This window comes from Artibeus jamaicensis, unplaced genomic scaffold (genome assembly GCF_021234435.1).
Source record: "Artibeus jamaicensis isolate MK-2021 breed Jamaican fruit bat unplaced genomic scaffold, CSHL_Jam_final scaffold_584, whole genome shotgun sequence".
NCBI lineage: Eukaryota > Metazoa > Chordata > Mammalia > Chiroptera > Phyllostomidae > Artibeus > Artibeus jamaicensis.
The window spans coordinates 10,025,575-10,046,801 of NW_026522048.1; the positions used below are offsets into that span (position 1 = coordinate 10,025,575).

The 21,227-nt window shown below is 38.2% G+C and overlaps 1 protein-coding gene across 2 annotated transcripts in view; it reads left to right on the forward strand.

The window, feature by feature from the left end:
* Positions 1-21,227, forward strand: part of LIN7A (lin-7 homolog A, crumbs cell polarity complex component) — a 149,852-nt gene that overhangs the window by 27,604 nt on the left and 101,021 nt on the right. The window contains exon 2 of one of the 2 annotated variants that reach the window (XM_053658766.1): positions 15,532-15,624. The exons of the other annotated variant lie outside the window; for it this stretch is intronic. Within the exon in view, the coding sequence (XP_053514741.1) occupies positions 15,532-15,624 (93 nt within the window). The remainder of the gene's footprint in view (positions 1-15,531; positions 15,625-21,227) is intronic. 2 annotated transcript variants of the gene reach the window in all.

A 21,227-nucleotide genomic window follows, 5' to 3' on the forward strand; every position in this document is an offset into this window, starting at 1 on the left:
AAACATATGAAGAGATATTCATACCATTAGCATTTATGGAAAAGCAAATCAAAAATGCATAGAAAATGGTTTTAAAGCCCTTATTTCTGCATACGATTTTTTAAAAAGCAAACTTCATTCTACATCACTACTGTGTCAAGTACAGAACAGTGTAGAATGGCTTCTTTCTCATACAGGATCTCCTGCCTCGTGTCAGTGCTTCAGTCTTCTCTCTCCAGGGATTACTTTGAGAATAAACGTTCATCCTCCCCAAGTTGTCTCTGGTGATCAAAATCTCAGGAGAATCATTTGATGTCCTTTGTGCTCAGTTTCCTTACTTAAAAAGTAGAGGCTGGAACGAAAGTCCCTTCCTACTTTTCATGCCAGGCACTCTGCTACATTTGACAGCTTTTTAATAAAAATCAGCATCTTTCTCTTACGTTTGACTCCTCTGTGCCTCCCCTAGATGCATACACGTGTCTGTCCTGATGAGACATACTGCCCTTACAATGGTGCATATGAAAACTATAGCATTTATGGTGATAATTTCCATTACACTTTCTCCTGAGTCAAAATTGTATTGTAACTTATTATATACTAGCATAATTGAATTTCATAAAAAATCAGCATTGACATAGTCGATCTGTGAACGTTGATTTTTAATATGTTGGAACCATAATGATACACATTTGTGTATACAGCAAGCTATTTTTAATTAGGACCAGAGGACAAAAGCAAGTGTGAACAATTTCAAGTAAGCATGGAGTAGTGTGGTGGAAAATGACCTGGTCTGGGATTTACGGTATCATACTCCCAGTTCTGGCTGCATTAGTGCCATCCCAGACTACTGAGAAATGCTCAAGACCAGGAGGGACTGAACCATCACAGCCAGTGACAAAGCACCTCCTTACTCCTCTGTGCTGAAGCGGCTGTGCCTCTGCCACTTGCCCACCTCCTTGTCTTGGAAGTAGGCTCTTAGGGTTAGAAACTGTTACTGACCGCTGGACGGGAATTCCTATTAGGTTATGGAAGCATACATCTAGTCTAAATCCTTAAGTAGAAATATTAAATTAAAAACAAAAAACCTAACATTTTTTTAGAATGAGCATATTTATAAAGGTACCTACCTCAAAAAGTTCTCTCAGAGCAAAGAGAATTAGTAGAGCAGAGTACATGCTTTGAAAAACATATCAAAGAAAATAATAAGGTGTTATGAAAAAGAGACAGTCATGAAGATCAAGTTTGAAAATAAAGAGATGAAATGCCAGGGAAAAGTTAGCACAAAAGTAGAATAGTATTAAAACATCAATAAAAAATAGAACTGAAGCCAAAATTAAAGGTGACAAAGAGTGATTTTTTTAATTGAAATTATTAGAATGACATTGGTTCGCAAAGCCATGCAGGTTTCAAGTGTACAACTCAGCAGCAGAGGAAAGGGAACCTTCACACACTGTTGGTGGGAATGCAGACTGGTACAGACACTGTGGAAAACAGTATGGAGTTTCTTCAGAAAATCAAAAATGGATCTGCCTTTAACCCAGTGATCCCACTTCTGAGAATATATCCTAAGAAACCCAAGCATTAATTCAAAAGGATATTTGCACCCCTATGTTCATTGCAGTGTTATTTATAATAGCCAAGATTTGGAAACAAAGGGTGCCATTTAATATAGAGAAAAACCATCAAGAATCTATTAGGATCCCAAACCTTTATGTACCTAGCACGGTAGTTAGAAATATATGTGCATGAGGGAAAACCTTTTAGTGGTGAATCTTAGTAATTCACACGATTTCTCAGAGCGACAGCTCAAATAGATGATAAAAAATAACACTAGGATTTTAATAAATCACTTAACAAGCTTGAACACTCATATATGTTTGTATCTATTTCCTATTATTTTCAAACATCTGTGGAATGTTTACCATATATGAGTTAAAAAATGTAAAAGTCCAAAATGAGAAATCACACAGTAATTTTTCTAGTCAAATATATTATAAAGTACAATCCTCTTAAAACCATTCCCTTGGAATCTTTTTTTGCTCTAAATAACATTTGCTTTAAGAAATAAAAAATTAAATGGTAGAGTAGAAAGAAATGACCCATTAGATGTATCTACAGTGGGATTCTGAGGAAATTGTAGGGTCATTTATACACACACGTAAAACCTAAGCAAACTACAAAGAAGAAAGCAATAAGGATAAAAGCAGATACTAGCAAATAAACTGATATAAACTACCATGAAATTTGTTTCATGGTAATGAAACAAAATATATATCGTAAAACTTAAAGTTGGGTTTTTGAAAAGACCAATAAAAGGAATAAATATTTCTCATGTCTAACCAAGAAAATGAGCACTGGTTAAAATAAACAACTTTGAAATGAGAAATAGAACACAGCTGTAGATATAGAAGAGGTTTTTTAAAAGTATAAATCCCTGTATACTACTTTAGAGCAAAAAAATGAAAGTTGAGATGAAATGGACATTCCAACACTGAAGAAATTGACTGGGAAGTGGTGAATGGGGCAAGCCCAGTAACAAAAACAGTAGAGAAAAGCTGAACTTATCCCTAACAAAGGCCCCAGGTCCAGGTGAATTTACACGAATCTGTTCTTAAAAGAGCAGATACTTCTAAAATATTTCAATTGTTCCACAGTATTTGTTAAAATGAATAGAAAAATATATGGTAACAGTAAATAAGTCAGAATTCTATTAATTCTAATATAAAGAATAATGTGATAACAAAGAACATGTTTATCATAAAGTGAAAATTTCAGAGAAATGGAATCACCATATATGCATGATTATGATTCTTAGTAAAATAATGAATTTTGAGACTTAGAGAAAATAAAATAGCTACTTTAATTTTAAGCTAAAGTAACTCACTTCATTAAATTATTTTGAATCATCTTTGAAATTTTTTTTTAATTTAGAAAAATGATTAGTAAAGTTATGATGAAATGTTTAAGATTTTTCTTTTCTTTATTTTCTGGTAAAAGTTTTTTTAAGCAAAAGAAAATTATCTAAAGCATATGATTGGGATTCATACTTACCCTATAAACTTGCCAAGCTGCAATTTTTCTTTATGATTAAAAAAAAAGTACTCAAGTTTGTTTTCAGTGATCTTTAAATTTATTCAATCTGCTATATAACTATACTTATGACCAAATAACACTTCATTAGTTACTAATAGTTTGCTATGCAGATGCAGTAAGTTACTAAACAATTATTTTTCCTCTTTTTCTATTCCCAACATTCAGTTTATAAAAGAAACATCAATAGAACGTCTGAGAAAGCAGCCCTGAGGAATCTAACATAACGAGGAGAAACTCATTTCATGATTTGTACTTGGAATTTCAAATCATCTGTTATTCAGCTTGATAGTAATCGTGTTCTCAACAAAATACATACGCTGTTCGCCAAAACAGTTTCTGCAAACACCACGCTTCCCTTTGTCCTTTAATCCTCATTTAAAGATGTAGAAAGCACCGCGCTCACTTCACCAAACAGTTCTCTCTAAGTAGCTAAGAAACTGGATGACAGTATGATACAGTAGTGATAAGGGAAATGAGGAAGCATATTATTAAGTGGCTTGATAGCAGAATAATATATCAAAATGTCAGTTTATAGAAAAATATTCATCCATTTCCTTGTATAGGAGATATTTGAGGATGTGAAAAAGTTAAATTTGTCAGGTTTCTCTGTAACTCTAGAAACACCCAACTTGATTTGATGTCTCTCCAGCAATTTCCTCATGAAGTCTTTCTCTTCCAATTTCCCGAGCACTATGAGAAAGGGAATTGGGATTTGCTAATAATAATTACAAGGAAAAACTTCCATTTTTATGATATGCACAGGTGGTATCACTACTGATATAAAACCTTAGTTGTTTTTAAGCTAGGGAAATATTACCACTCATAGAGCCTAAGGGAACGGGTCTTTTCATGCCTAGTATGTTAAGATGCCAGGCCATAATTATTTAACTAACCCGTAGTGACACTTCTTTAGATAGGGAGTCATGAAAGGAAAGATAAAATACATGGACTTCGGTTTAGACTTAAAGCTTTGTGCAATATGTTCTGTTTTTATGTCTGGCTGCACCTAAAATCAAGGGAAGTCATAGATGAAATGTAAATAAGGAATCCTTTGGATGGAAAGGGTTGCGTAGCTGGTGATGTACTATCGAGGTATCATATTGTTACTCACTACATGGTAGTTTTATTGTAGTTCTACAGAAATACCTCCAGCATACTTAATTGGCTAATGCGTAAGTGCTCATTGTGTGCATTTCTGTCAGGAAACTTTAGAAGCAATTTGTATGCATACACATTTTTGTAGTTCTTGACAATGTACTTTAAAATACCTCCCCAGAGGGCTTAAAATAACACTTCCTTAAAAATATTCACAAGTGCTAAAATGAACTGATTCCACTTCCAATTCACACCAATTAGTTCTTACTCCTCCCATTTGTACATAAAACTTGATCATTACAGAAAGATAAAGTACAGTCCATTAAATTCTCACTTTCTTGGAATTCAGATTTTGTAAGACACCTAAATCTTATCAAATAGATGTTAGCACAAATATCATTGTTAACTAGTGAATGCAAATACTTACATAAATATAACAAGAAAATATATTCCATGCAATCAATTCTATTGGACAAATAATTTTTAAGTCCCTATCGTTGTCACTATTCTGTATTGGATATAGTGGCACATACAAAAAATTATTAGGACACAGGTATTCTAGTATGTAGCAAAAAACAAAACAGCAGTAGGTTGCTCAACTTACTTTAAACATGCGAAAACAGATCACATTCTGGCCAGGGCTCATTCCCCATAGACTCCCAACAACACACAATTGTCATGGAATACAGCAGGCCTGGAAACAAGAGAAATGGAATGAGCTCATTTCACGTTGATTAGGAAGATTATAGTTGGCTATCATGACATAAAAATATGGACGCAAGATTAAATAGAAAAGTGAGGTGAAACTATAGAGTAAAAGGAAAGATATCAAATATAACAGAGATAAGAGAAAGTTCAAACAAAAATAAAGGTGAAACTTTTGATTTCTTGAAGTCTCAGGTAATGGTTGGCAAGTCAAGCTTAAATTTTAGCTGTTTGGGAAAATTAGATGATTTTTTTTGAAAGAAGAAAACAAACAAAATGCTGAATAGGGTTCCTAGAAAAACTGGGAACATACTACTCATTCCAGCCACATAACAGGGATTGTTTAACAAAGCCATAGCTTAAGCTTTGTGTACCTAAAGGTCCACAGCCTTTCCTTTTGTAACAAATTGTTCCCCTAGTTGCTGTGCATTTGCAAATACTTTAAGTGGAGCCTGGGCCAGGATTTTGTCATTCTATAAATTCATGATTTAAAAATTCTAGTGTTGTCAAACATTTTTGTGATATACATCAGACTCATCCCAAATCCCATGAAGGAAAGTTCATTCAGCTTTGGATAAGTGTTAAAAGAGATCATTTTAACATCTTCGTAAGTAAAGTTTTTTGAGCACGTTTCAATTGAGCCATTCCTCTTAGTCTTTACCAATTAGCCTGCATTTAAAGATCATGACAAGTCATTGGTGGATTGAAGCAGAGATCGATGAGTGTCTGATGAGGGGGACACGCTGCTTTTTCTGTCTCATCAGTAACCTGTAAATTGACAGCGTCCTTTCATATAACAGCAGTGGGGTGGGAAGCGGCGTGGTCATTTATTTTATTTTGTCGGTGCACATGCTGTGCTGTACAGCATTAGATTTTTAAACTGAGCAATCTTTGGCCCAATTTTTGGATGTACAGAAATCATGTACTCTATTTAAACTGTACTCTTAATAATGACTTATATAGTATTTACTATACATTTATTGTTTATAGCCATTCTGCTTAAAATTTGGTTGCTCAAGAGTATGACTTTTAACAAAGTCTTAAGCATTTGTGACAGCACGGATATACCTAGAGGGGATTATGCTAAGGGAAATAAGTCAGACATAGAAAGACAAGTAGCTTATGGTTTCTCTTGTATGTGATAGCTAAAGAACAATATAAATGAACAAACAAAATAGACTCATAGGTACAGAGAACAGACTAAGGGTTGCCAGGTGGGAGGGGAGATTGGGGGGCCGAGTGAAAAAGGTGAAGGGATTGAGAAGTACAGATTGGCAGTTACAAAACAGTCACGGGGATGTAAAGTGCAGCATAGAGAATATGGTCAATAGTATTGTAATAACTATGTGTGGTGCCAGTTGGCACTGAAAAATATTAGAGGGAACATTTTGTAAAGTATATGGCTGTCTAATCACTCTGCTGTACACCTGAAGCTAATACAAAATAATATTGAATGTAAACTGTAATCAAAAAAATATTTAAAGAGTATGCCTTTTTAAAGAAGACATCTAGTCAACTTAACAAAAGAGCTTGCCATTGCTTCCGCCGTTGCTTGCCAGGCCAGCGTAATAGCCTTCTTCCTGATTGGTTTCCTGTACATATACCTTTGGTCCACTACAATTAATCAAACAACAGTCATGGCAATACTTATAAAATGTGAGTCAATTATATCATCTTTCTGCCCAAAATTCTCCAATGGCTTTCTTTAGCAACTTTACTAAAATGTAACCTACTTAGGAAATATTTGCACAAAATGTGGCTCCTGTTTACTTCTCAAATTTTGTCTCCTATCCAGTGGTGTTCTGGGACTGATACTTTCTGGACTGTTAAATAGTCAAGAACTTTGCTAGCCAGTGATGTCATGTGGGTAGCTTGAAACAGACCATGGCAGGAGTGTTCACAGAAATCAGCAAATGCTACAAACGAGAGCACTGCTTTTTTAAAATTTTATTTATTTGGGAGACGTGGTTGTTAATTAGTTACCAGCACACCACTGTTGTTCTTGCTCTCTGCCTTACTCACCATGTGTCACTTACCCTGGTTTTGTCTCTTCTTCTAACAGCTAGTCTTGCTCCCCTTCACTGTGGGGTCTTTGCCTCTGCTGTTCTCTTTGGATCCTCCTCCTTTAGACTTTCAGATGACTCTGGCTCCTTTTTGACATTCAAGTCTAAGTCTAAATGTCTTCTTCTCAAGAGGCTTCCCATGACTACCTTAACTGACGGACTGCCATTTGTGACTCTAGTTTCTCTATAACATCAGCCTTATCCCTGCAGCCTAGAACGATGCGCTCTTGGATCAGCTTGTATTTGGTTGCATGCCACAGAAAACCAAATAGTAGGACATGTGTTTGTCTCACGGAAAAGAATCATGGGATTGCACAGGTCAAGGCTAGTACACAGCTCAGTGATGACATCAAAGGCTAAGTCCCTTCCTTCTTTCTACTCCACCTTTCTAGGTATGTAATGGTCATTGTCATTATCAAAAAATGGCTCTTTTACCTTTGGGCACCTTGGGATATTATAGCTGGTAAGAGAATGGGGAAGTAGGAAGGGTACAAAGGCCAAAATGCTGAAGGCATATGCCAGCAGTTTGTCTATTTTAAAAGCTTTTCTGGAAGGAGACTTTGACCTGGGGTGGTGAACACACAGTACAATATACAGATGATGTATTATGGAGTTGTACACCTGAAACCTATATAATTTTATTAACCAATGTCACCTCAATAAATTCAAGTAAAATGGAGGAAACAAAGCTTTTTTGGAAGCCATACTCAGTGACTTTTTACATTTGCAACAACTTGGCCAAATTGCAAAAAGTCTAGAAAAAGAAGTGTATTTGCTTTCTATAGCTTTTACAGTGGAAGAAATAAAGGAATACTGTGGTTTTAGGTGGCTTTGGGTCAAATAATTTATCTGTTTGCCATACTATCCAATACATTTTTATAGAATTAGTGACTAATGTGCTTTAAGTGATCCAGCTCCATCTTCATCCAAGTGCCAGATTCGGATGAGTCACAGGTTCAGTTTGGCAGTAGAAATGTCAATCAAGCTAAACAAAATTCATCATTCAGGAAAGAGATGATAATTGGACTATGCTAGATCTCTGGAAGCTCATCTCATCTATGTTGCAATAGTTTGTGGTTGTTTCTGGTTACAGTGTTCAACCTATCTGAAAGTAAATCTTTCCAAATATTTTCTCACCATCATAGGCAATCGATGATGAGTTGATCATTTTTAATATGTTATCAATATGAACACATTGATTATACCATAATGTATTGAAGGGTTACCTTCTGGGACTTTGGGCACTGTTAAGACTATTTGTCCCAGCTTACAGTGGTCCATGATGTTATATTTAAAAAAATTAATTTGCCATCCCTTCATGGTTTTATTTTTAATCCTTTCTCTGTGAGAGAACAGAGAAATAAACAGAACATGGGACTGGCGTCCAGCACATCTCTTGTTGAGTCCTGGTGCTGCTGTTTATACTACTTGTATGGCCTCGGGCCAGACAATTCACCTTTCTGAGCCTTAGTCGTTGTTTTTATTCTTTTTTCCATTCTTCAACTACATCATGGAAATAGCAGTCATCCTATCATAGACTTGTGAAAATGTTATAAGGTGATCTAAGAAAGCAGTGACTAAATTGTGGCCATCCACTTCCTTCCCTCCGGTCACACATACCTGTGAAGTACCTTTCTGAGCCACTGCCTGTACTAGCACCGTCTGAGGTGCTGACAAAAAGGGCAGATTTCCAGGCTCCACTGTTGGCCTCATTTTGTTTAAATGATTACTTTTTTAAAAAGATTTTATTTATTTGTTTTAGAGGAGAAGTGAGGGAGAAAGGGAGAGAGAGATAGCAATGTGCAGTTGCTTCTTGAGTGCTCTTTACTGGGGACCTGGTCTGCAACCCAGGCACGTGCCCTGACTGGGAGTTGAACTTGTGACCCTTTGGTTTCCAGGTCAGTGCTCAATCCAGTGAGCCACATCAGCCAGATCATTTTTTTTATTTCAACTTTTAGTAAATGGTCCACAGTTAAATGTTTACGTTAACTAAAATTTGAGAACCACTACTTTAGCCTTCAAGCAAGGATTTGTTGGTCAGGTTAGCTTAACCTCTGAGTGAACAGCTTTGGAGAACAGGTGCCGGAAATGATTTTAAGAGTATGGATTTCTGAGCCACATCTCAAATGTAGCCCAGATTCTAGAGCTATATTGCCATGATTCAAAACCCTGACTCTACAACTTACTAGCTCCCTGGAGAAGTACTTTTGTATACCATGGGTCTTACTTTGTTTTTCTGTAAAATGGGGAGGATAATAGTTCCTACCTCATGGTGCTGTTAAGAGAAGGAAAGTGTTCAGAACAATGCCACACTAAACACTATATATGACAGCAGTTAGTATAATGAGTAACATTGCTGTTAGAATCTCCAGGGTGTACCTTGAGAGTCCATATCAGTGATTCTCACCATAACCACACATTACAACCAGTGGGAGCTCTGAAGACCCTGATGTTCAGGCCGTACCCCAGAGCAATGAAATCAAAAACATATATGGGAAGGATCTAGGTACCTGGGTTTTAGCTTTATTTTCCCCAGTGCCTCCAGGTGATTCCAATGGATGGACAAGGCTGAGAACCATTCCTCCATAGCATTTAAAAGCTCTCCGGGTGGTTCTGATGATCAGTAAAAACTGAGAGAGGTTTACAGACATCCCTTGTTTTCTTGCACTTCACTTTATTGAGCTTCGCAGATGTTGCTTTTTTCCCCTACAAACTGAAGGCAAGGCCCTCCACCAGTGAAAAGATTATGACTCTTTATTGTGACGCTTGCTTTCCTGTAGTGGTCTGGAACCCATGTGCAAGGTATGCTTATGCTGGCAAGTGGGTAGGGGTCAGTGTTTATTGAGGGAAGGAAGGTTAAAATTCAGCTTCTGACCAAGGAAGCCTGCAGAGCTCAGAGCTGTTATAAAAGTACTAAATGGTAAAGGACAAGGCTGCTGAAAGAAAAGCTATGGCTGGAATAAAAATAAAAGGCACAGGGTTTAGAATCACTTAGGTTCAGATTCCCAACCCAGATCTCCTATTTGTTAATGAGATACTTAAATTCTCTATAAGTCTTCATTTTTTCCATTGCATAATGTGGATTTTTACTAACCCATGTTACATTCCGCTCTCACAAGCAAGAAGGGTTGGAGACGGTCGGGCAGTCAAAGATGTTTTATTGGCCAAAGTTTCAAAGTTTTACCTCCGCAGGGGCGAACTCTCGGGGTGTCCGGAGACACGGTGCCAAAATGGGTGCAAATGAGAGTCGCGCCTAACGCTTACAGGCTAGGGTTCTTATAGAAGTGGGCAAGCAAGCGGGTTTCCAGAAGCAAAGGTGGCAGTTAGCGATAGGCTAAAGGAGCTCAGGTGTGAAGCACTTAACAACAACTCCTGACACATGGAAGCCCTCTATACGTTTTGACCAATTCCTAACTCTCTGGAACACCTGCCTGGGGGTGGGTGCGGTTTCTACTCAGGCTTGAGTGAGCAAACAGCTTAGCAGAAACAACTTATTTCCTCCTCGACTCTAACACCCACAAGGTTGCTATAAGGATAAAATGGGTTAAAAGATGAAGCTGTTAGCATACAGTGGCCCCTGCTGTATGGAGTACATCAAGTAAAAGCTTACTGATGCTTTTAGAAGTGGGAATTAATGGCATTCAGAATGCAAGAAAGAGTGAGGAGTCAAGGGTAACACCTAACTATTTTGTTTAGATTATGGGGTAAATGGTGGAGGTATGAACCGGAGAGCTGGCAGACAAGACGAGTTGGTTTCTTAGATCTTCATGCTTTTGTTGTGTTTGTAAATCAGCCTCCCTCATCTCCCTGTCTAATATTTCTCCTCATCTGAGCTGTACTAGTAAGCCCAGACTTCTACAGTAGTAACTGAATTTGGTAGAATAGTTTCATAAAATAACTGTAAGGAAGTTCTGAATAAGAGCCTTAAGGGAACTCACAAATAAACTACACACACTTTAGTACAATAGTTTTAAGAACAAGTATTTCGCTGACTCAAAGGCTTCTTTTGCAGCCTTCCAGAGCCAGGCCTTGAAGGTTTCTGGTACTTTTACAGAGCAGAAGGGAATCAGAATTCCATTTAGAACTTCTGTCTTGCGTCCAGTTTGTCACTCACCACCTCTTTGTTTGCAGCACCAGCCAGGTCTGGGCTGGAGGGACCTAAACATCACTTTTTTTTCCCCACTTCTGGTTTTTAGACTTTTTTTGGCCTTCAGCAACTGCTGTACCTCTCACAACCTCATAATGCTACGTTTTCTTGTGTGAGTATGAGCAAGTTGATTCAGGCCCAGGTAAGCACTGGTCCTCTGTTCTGTGCCTCTGATTAGATAGGCAGAGGCGGCAGGCAGGTCACCAAGTCCATTGCCTGTGCGTCCAGGAAAGATTCTTGTCTCCCTTCTTGCAGGCACCCCCAACGGCTACATTTGGTTCTGTTGGAACACTTCTCATTTATTTAATGAAAGGGAAGCAAAAGACCTGGCACATTGTCCCAAGTTAATGATTTAACAATTCCCTGTGAATTCTCCTTCATCTCACAAGTATGTCGTAATAAGAATTGGAAATGGCCTATGGTGTATTGTAACTGGGCTGGCCCAGCTTTTAATGTCTTAATGGGGTGTGTCTGGATTCTTCGATGGCTCCTTTTTGAGCAGTATTTCTCAACTTTGGATGGTTGTGGAAATCATCTGGAAGCTCTTAAAAAACATGATGAAGAGATCCCACTTTTACAAATTTTGACTTAATTGGTCTGGAGTAGCAGGCTGGTTCAAAACCTCCATAAGGGATTCTCTTGAGAAGCCTTTGCTAAAGAATACTGCTTTAGAATGTAGTAGTATTCTACCAATACTAATTACTTTTATTCATGGACTTTTACTAATAATTCCAAGATTCCGGGAGGCATCTCACTCAGCATCCTGCTACAAGGAGGAATTAAAGAATAACAGAAAATTCCAGAGGTCCTGTAATGCCAGGGCTGAAAGAACCCTCAAAGGTCATTTTACTTTCTTTTCGAATGGGGTCTGTGAACCAGCAACTTCAGAATCACCAAGCATTTGTTTATTTTTTTTAAAGATTTTATGTATTCATTTTTAGAGAGGAAGGGAGGGAGAACGAGAGGGAGAGAGACATCAATGTGTGTTTGCCTCTCCGGTGCCCCCTCCTGGGCACCTGGTCCACAACCCAGGCATGTGCCCTGACTGGGAATGGAGTGACCCCCTTTGCTTCGCAGGCCAGCACTCAATCCACTGAGCCACAGCAGCCAGAGCACCAGGTATTTGTTTAAGAGGTAAATTTTTGAGCCTTATTTTCCCACCTCCCAAATCAATATCTTTAAACTGGAGATGAGGCATTAGGAACCTACATTTTAATTAGTTCACCTAGATTATTCTTGGGCACACTCAGGATTTAGAACCATCAATCTCTACCAGAGCTTCTCAACTGTGACTGCACATTAAAATCACATAGAGTCTATAAAAATAGCCATGCCAACTAGGCCAGTGGTTCTTAACCTTGGTTGAACTTGAGCATCACCTGGAGGTCTTTAAAGCACCTCATGCCCAGACACCACTCTGTGCCAATCACATCAGAGGCTCTGGGGGTGGGACCCAGTCACCTGTGGTTGTTAAGGCTCTCCAGGTGATGCTAATCTGTAGCCAAGCATGAGAACCACTGTTCTGAATATTCTGGTTCAATTTGTTTGGGGTGAGTTTCAGGCATTAAATATTTTTAAATGTACTCCAGATCATTTTACTGTGCAGCCAAGGTTGAAAAGTTGTGAATATCAGATTTGCAGCTTTTCTGAACTTCCCCCAGTGTAATTACCTAATGCCCTTTAGTCTGCAGATTCAGGCTTGTCCCACACCAGATCCAAACCAGTTTTGACCGAGGCTGCTGGTCTGGTCTCACGAGAGTAATGCGTCCACCTAGATAGAGGTGAAACTCTAATCCCTGACTTTCTGAGCCAGGCTCATTCCTTAATGTATCATCATATATATATGATGATATATATATGTTGTTGTTGTTAAATACTCTGCACTGAACTATGGATACAATGACAAATAAAATATTGCCCCTGACAGGTCAAGAAGCTTATAGATTTGCAAGAGTATCTTTTATTTTGCAAACAGGCATTTCAGAGAGTAGTAATTATTATAATAGATAAGCAGAAAGAGACCTGTAGGGATACAGATATCATAGCAACTAAATATGCCATAGAGAATCAGGGAAGACGTGTCTACGGAGATGCTATTTAAGCCAAGTCTTCCCTATGTGACTAAAAATCACCCTCTATACTTCATCTCTTCTCTCCACTTCATCTCTTGCTCTTTTGGCCCTGGTTTCAGTCTCAGCCAAACCGAGCTCCTCTCTGTTTCCGAATGCCCACACTCTTTTGAGAAGACTTCAATCTGCATTTCTTTTCCTGGAATAGTCTACCCATTTTTCCCACCTGCACTTCCCTACCTACACACTATTTAGCTGTTGTTACTGCCACAAAGCAGTCTTCTCTTGACTTTATGAATGGTGATAAATGTCTTTGCCATACATTCATGCACTGACTTGTAGTATTTCTTTTACAGCACATGCCCACTTTCTTGCATGTCCGCGATCCCTCAAATCTGTAACTTTTACAGAAGCTAGAGCAGCCTGCTGTCTCCTTTACCACTGTATGTCCCATGCACAGCAGAGTTCCCAGCACTCCTAGACATTCCAGGGATAGGAGGTGATGATGTGCAGAGCCACGGAGGCATGAATTCTATGGCATGTCCTAGAATAACAAAGATTTTGGATGGCTAAAATACCAGACGGGCAGGAGAAGGTTTCTAGAGATGAGTCAGAAGAGGCCAGTTGTTAAGAGGCTTGTGTGTACCCCTAGGTGATCTGAACTTCACCCTGTAGGCGGTGGGAAGCCAGGAAAGGTTTTATGAGGGGGAGTGTAACAGACATTTACATCCAGAACAATCATTCTGGAAGCAGTGTGGAGGATGGACTGAAAAAGAAAAAGTTACTTTAAAGAACAATTAGAAGATGTTCAGTACTACAGGTAAAAAATAATAATAAAGGCCTCCTTGAGTAAGGAAGTAAAGGGGCGCCATTCAAAAAGCATTTTTGAGAAAAAACCCACAGTCCTTGCTGACTCACGGCTGAACTTGAGCATCACCCGGAGGGTGATGTGAATGTGAGAGGTGATACTATGGCCTGGCATGGCAGACAGGCTGGGGGTGCTGTAGCATGGAGTCTAGGAAGAGAAGAGAAAACACTGAGAGTTTCATATATCCGAGGATGTCTAGGTATAGTCTTGTGCTGTTAGAAAAGCATAAAATTCTTAGCTTGGTACCTTATTGATTGTGGATATGGCTGGTATTGTCCAGCTGACTATGCTGACTTCTAGTTTATGTACAAAAAGACAGATTTTTGAAACTGGCAGTGTCATATTGATTTCATGGTTTGTGCTTTTTTGGGGGCCACAATTGGCAGTACATCAAGGGAAAACCTTCAGTTAAGTCACTTACTGGTTATATTCTTTGTTTAGATACATAGATGGCTATAAAAACCCCACCTCAATTCTGAGGTGGTAACGATTTTATTTTAGGTGGCTATGCAGTATATTCCTTTCTCTTTTAGTAGTGAGGTCAGAAAGGAAGTGTCTTATTCTTGTTAAACTTAATACCATATCTAATAGGAACACATATTAGTAGATGGGTGGATGAATTTATAATCTAATGGCAGTGATATAGAATACTTTCTGGAACTAAGCACTTAGGAATTGAAAAGTTATTCTATACATAAATGCCTACGTGACTTTTCAGTGAGTTATTGACTATATGCTGCAACACATGTAGAAAAGATTACTATAGGCATTTTTAAAGTGGCATTTCATTGTATCATGTTCTCTGGAACCAACCTGGGAATTTTAAAGCTATGGCTGTAAAAAAACTACGTTTCTTTATACATTAACCTTTGATATTGTTGAGTGAAAGGGACACATTTAAATTAATTGTTATTAAAAGCTATTTTGCTTGGTACTGTCCTAGGGCTGGAATAGCACCATGTCTGTTCATTGGAGAAAGCGCATTAATTCATTCATTCATTTTTAAATATTTATCCACCATATGATACCAGACTCAAGATGAAGTGATGGTGAAACCAGATAAATTCATACCCTCTAGGATTTTATAGACAAGTTTAAGGGATGCACATTAATCAAATTATTATACTAATATATATAAAATTATAGATATGATAAATGTGATATAGTTCTGGAAAAATCAAACTGAAAAAAATCTCAGAAGTTAAATTGACAAGAGTCATTTGGTTATTGAGGTGTCAGAATATATAAAAGACATGTTCCTTGATTTTTTTTCTGAAAGAATATTCAAACTAATTTATGTGACAGAAGTATCATCTATGAACTATCGAAGAAGATGCATTCAGTGAAAAGTTGTGTGAAAGATTAGATCAATAAACTATAAATTGTAAATTCCGATTTTGCAGTTAATTCCACTTGATTTTCATTGTTACCATTCAGTTGGAATAAGGATACTTTGCTGATGAGACACAGTTCACTCTAGATCTTTCCATTTTGATTTTTTTTTCCATTTAGATGTTGCCAGAGCCATTGAATTACTGGAAAAACTACAGGAATCTGGAGAAGTACCAGTGCACAAGCTACAGTCCCTTAAAAAAGTGCTTCAGAGTGAGTTTTGTACTGCTATTCGAGAGGTACGACCCCAAGATTCTAATAACTGTGCCAGCCACACCTACATCTTCTGAATGGAAAATAGGACTCTTCCACACGAATAGTTGAAGTAGTTAAGACTGGAGCTACATCTTTGCCTTCTTTTTTTAGCTCCTTGGACAGATGATAAAATATAATTTAGTGTGCTAAATTCTTAAATTAGATCCAGTCTGGATTTATACAGTCATGTAAAACCAAATGTTGGTCTTATGGTACCAGTAAAGTGACTGCCTTATTAGCAGGTAACTTTTACATGTAGTTTAAACTAACTAGTGGTCACATAAAGTCATCTGGAAATTCAGTTGGAAATAATCATAATTAATGAGGGCTGAGATTTTCTTTAAAAATCATTCAGCCAAATCTTTCATAGGCAAATCCAAAAGAGTAGCTTCTGGCTGACTAAAGTTACAGTTTTCCAAACTAGACAGTACTGTCTCATGCAGCAATTTTCAACCCTTTTCATCTCCTGGCATGCATAAACTAATTATGAAAATTCTGCTGCACACCCAAAAATATGTTTTTTTGCCAATCTGAGAGAAAAATAGGTACATTTTTTGTTGATTTACAAAAAAAATTAGTAATTACCTACTTTTTCAGCTCCAAAGTGACTTAAAAAAGTCAGGTGCCTGTACTTATATATAAGAATTTCTGGTACCAGGAATTAACCAATCATACATAACCTTATTATGAAAAGTGACCAATAAGATGCAACTTTATTATATAACCTATACGTTTATGGTTCAAGACAGGGCATTTACACTGCATGGCTATTGTTGTGTTGGCTGTTGTCATTTTTTAATTCGACAATCTAAGGCAAAAGAGGTCAGTGTCCCTGACTAAATACTCAGGTATTGCGTGTTTGTTTTAAAAATTCTCATGGTACATGGGTTGAAAATCACTGGTCTTGGGCAATAATGGAAAATCTCTGAACAGGCTGTAGGCCCTTCTAACAAATCTTCGTAATGCTTTCTTGACTAACAGTTTTAAGATTCTTAAGGTGAAACAAGTGTGTAGTAATGATTATTTGAATCTTATATTGACATGTGGTGGAATTGACTTGCCAGCTAATGAATTTGTTTACAAGAGAGTTCATACTCTGGTTTCTCTTTAGATCATATAAATCTTTCGTCTTTTACAAGAGCATTCACTTGAGGGATACAGACTGTACGCTTTTTGAATAAAATGATATTCAGTAAGCCCATCACGCCTTCCCCATCAGATACTAAAAAATTATTTCTTAATTAGAACCTAAAGTCCATATATTCAATATACTTGCCTTGCTAGAAGTCCCCAGTAATGAATTACCTGCCATCATCCTCTTAAAGAGTGGATGTCATTAGGTCTTAACCTAATGACTACCCGGACAGCATATGTTACCAGAGGGCAAACACCTCTCCAGGAACGTTTGGTCAACCTCCCTTTGTGCAACTCTGCTTGGGGCCAATGCACATTCTTTTGCTTTGACAATGCTAGTCGATGGGTAGTCATTAGGTGGGAAAAACTCAGGTCACTAAGACAGAAACATGCAAAACTGCTCTCAGTATAGATTTATTTTTAATCTTATTTATTTATGTTTAGAGGGGAAGGGAAGGAGAGAGGTAGAGAAATGACAATGTATGGTTGCCTTTCATGCATCCTCTGCTGGGAATTGGCCTGCAACCCAGGCATGTGCCCTGACTGGGAGTTGAACTGTGATTTTTTGGTTCATAGGCCTGCTCTCAATCCACTGAACTACACCAGCCAGGGCTTGCTATAGATTTAAACTGTAGCCTGCCCAATGTGGTTACATTTGGATTTTGATAAGGTTTGATTTAGACCGTACCTGTGCTATGTATTTATCATCTGAAGTTGTTGACTATTTAATTTTTGTTCATAATGAACACAGCTTGAGTGAATAACCATAGTAGTATTTCCAAGTTTCAACCTAATATAAATTTGGACAAAGGCTGCAAGGAAACATCTCCAAGTGTATGAATTCTTGGCCACCAGCTGCTCTGTGGGAAAAGGACTAAGATATGTGGAAACGCCGTAGGCCTCCTCATGGTTAAACTCCAGTAGTCACTCTGTAGGTCAAGGTAGAATCCCCTGTACATGCTTTTCTTCCTTCACAGAGTGCCATGTCTACGAGATTTAGCGGACAACTTCTCATTTTTAGATATTCTATCACTTCTTTTACTTTCCACAGGACTAACTAAAGGATAGGGCACATTGAAACGTATGTCTCTGCTCACTGGGAATTTGGCTTATGATCAATGCAAAATCTGTACCTACATGGAACTTACATTCCAGTGAGAAAATGATGATAAACAAATGTGCAGTACAAGGTCAGGGAGTACTGAGACTGTACTTATGAGTAAAGCAGGATTAGGGGAGTAGGAGTAAGGTGCTGTAAATCAGGGTGATAAGAAAATAACCTGTTTGCAGTAATGGAACGAGTCACAAATGTCAGGGGTTATAGTGTATTGAGCACAGGAAGCCACAACTGCAAAACCCAGAAGCAGGAATGATCTTAGTCCACGGAAGGAACATCCCCAAACTCAGAATGTCTGCAGTGAAATAAGCAAAGATAGACAACCTAGAAGCAGCTGGCGAGCTGCTAATGTAAGGTGTAGCAGGCTGTGGGAAGAGCATTGGATTTCATTCTAATCATGCTGGGAAACCCTTGGAGAGTTTTGACCTGACTTGATTAGGTTTTAAAAGGTCTCGGACTGCTGTGAAAGTACAAGTGTGTGTGCAGGAGTGGAAATAACAGAATTCAGTAATAAAGGGATGAGTAGATCAAGTGAGAGATGAGAGGATGGCAGCCCGGGTGAAGGTGGCAACAGTGCAGGTAGTGGGAAGTTGTCAGACTCAATACATATTTTTTTTAGAATAGAGTCAGCAGAAATATCTGATGTATTGGTTCGAAGGATGAGAGAATTCTCAACTGGTTGTTAGGTTTAGGCTTAAACAACTAAATGAGTGGTGATATAACCAATGGGAATCGTTACTGAAGATCAGGTATGGAGAAGACTATCCAGAGTTTCAATTGGGACATAATGAATGAATTTCAGACATCCAAATAGAAGTGTCTAGCTGGCACCTAAATGTGCAGGTTGGAGGAGAAGTTGGGTCTGGAGATGTAATTGTAGTATAGATATCTGTTCAAACCATCACACAGGACGTTTTCTTCAAAGTGTTTGTTAAGGAAAAAGAGAATGAGAGTAAAATAAAATAAATATGGAGACACTATATAGAAATTATTATTTTAATGTATTTTATAGACTATGCTATTACAGTTGTCCCAATTTTTCTTCTGCTGCCTTCTTCTACCTGGTATTCCGCATTTCCTCTGGCAGTCCAGCCCCTCTTAGTTCATGTCCATGGGTCATGCATATAAGTTTTTTGGCTACTCCATTTTCTATACTGTTTTTAACAACCCCCTGTCTGTTTTGTGCCTACCAATCTTTTGTACTTCTTAATCCCTGCACCTTTTCCATCAATCACCCCCTTCGCCCTCCCAACTGATAACCCTGCAAATCATCTCCATATCTATGATCCTGCTTCTGTTCTGCTTATTTACTTAGTTTTTTTAGATTCATTTGTTGTGAGTTTATTGCCATTTTAATGTTCATGGTTTTGATCTTTCTCTTAAATAAGTCCCTTTAACATTTCACATAATAATGGCTTGGTGATGATGAACTCCTTTAGGTTTACATTGTCTGGGAAGTAGTTTATCTGCTCCTCAATTCTAAATGCCACATAAAGTAATCTAGGTTGTAGGTCCTTGCTTTTCATCACTTTGAATGAAGGATTGGCACTTTTCTTGCCAATCCTTTTTACTTTGCAAAGTTTCTTTTGAAAAATGATTCTTATGGGAACTCCTTTGTAGGTAACTACCTGCTTTTCTCTTGCTTGCTGCTTTTATGATTCTCTCCTTATTGTTAATCTTTGGCATTTTAATTATGATGTGTCTTGGTGTGGTTGTCTCTGTGTCCATCTTCTTTGGGACTTTCTATGCTTTCTGGACTAGTATGTCTATTTCCTTCACCAAGTCAGGAGAGTTTTCTTTCATTATTTTTTCAAATAAGTTTTCAATTTTTTTTCTTTCTCTTCTCCTTCTGGCACTCCTATGATTTAAATGTTGGTATGTTTGAAGTTGTCCCAGAGGCTCCTTACCCTATCCTTTTTACTTTGGATTCTTTTTTCTTCTTGTTATTCCAAGAAGATTGAAATGTCTTTTTCTTCCTTGATTGAATGTCTTTTTCTTCCTTGTATTCCAAATCATTGATTTGATTCTCAGCTTTATGCACTCCACTATTTATTCCCTGTAAATGTTTCTCTATTTCACATAGTGAAACTTTCATGTCGGTCTGGATCTTTCTTATGCTGTGGAAGTACCCACTGAGTTCTTTGAGCATCCTAATAACCAGTGCTTTAAACTCTGTGTTTGATAGATTACTTATCTCCATTTTGTTTAATTCTTTTTCTGGAGTTTTTTTTTTCTTTCATTTGGGTCAAATTTGTTTGTCTCCTCATTTTTGGTGGCCTCCCTGTGTTTGTTTCTATATATTAGACAGAGCTACTTTGACTTCCTGTGTTAGTAACATGGCCTATTGTAGATAAGCACACAAGTAAGTTGGATGGGACAGAGCCACAGGTAATCACCAGGGTGGGCCAACCCCCATGAACCAGACTGATGGAGTCTCGGATAAGGTGTTGCTGTTCTGGGGCTGTGTGTGGGGGAGGGCTCAGGAAGGAGACGGTACTGCTGCCTGGCCTCTGGAGTTTTATCCAGGAGGAAGCTGTCCCCCAACACTCACCCCGATGCCTGACATTTCGGTTTCTCCCTATATGCCACTGGTGCTCTTTCAGCTGCTGCCCCGGTGCTGAAGCCCAGAGGGAGTGAGTCTATATAAGTCCTAAGTCTGTTTGGGGCCCTTTAAGAAGAGACAGCTGAGAATCCCACAGTTTCTTCCTCTGCCTCAACCCTCCCCACCAGTTTTTATAGCCAGAAATTATGGGGATTTATCTTCTGGCACTGGAACCCTGGGCTCTGTGGTCTGGTGAGGGGCTGGGGTCACTCGATCCTGAGGTGTCTCTCCTGATTTTTATCCACTACACACGGATGTGGGACCACCTATTTCACATCTCTGCATCTCCGTATCTCTGCCCCTCCTGCCCGTCTGTATGAATGTGACTTCTTTAATTCCTTGTTGTCAGACTTCCGTACAGCTGGATTTTCTTACAATTCTGAGTGAAATTTGTTTTATAGTCTAGTTGTAATTTTTTCTGTGGTTGTGCAAGGAAGCAAGCCATGTTTACTTATGCCTCCATCTTGACAGGAAGTTCAGGAATTATAAATACACCTTATAAACCTTTTCAGTGCTAAAGGGTGGTATGTGCATCATTAGTGGTAGGGGAAATCTGTAACTGAACTATGTAATATCCTTATAATAATTTTGTTTTAAAGGCAATGCATTATGTATAAAATTACTTTGGTGACTTCATCTTGGCTAATATTTCACACAAGTTGTAAGGTATTGTCTATATAATACCTTTGTTAAGTTGGAATTTTCTTT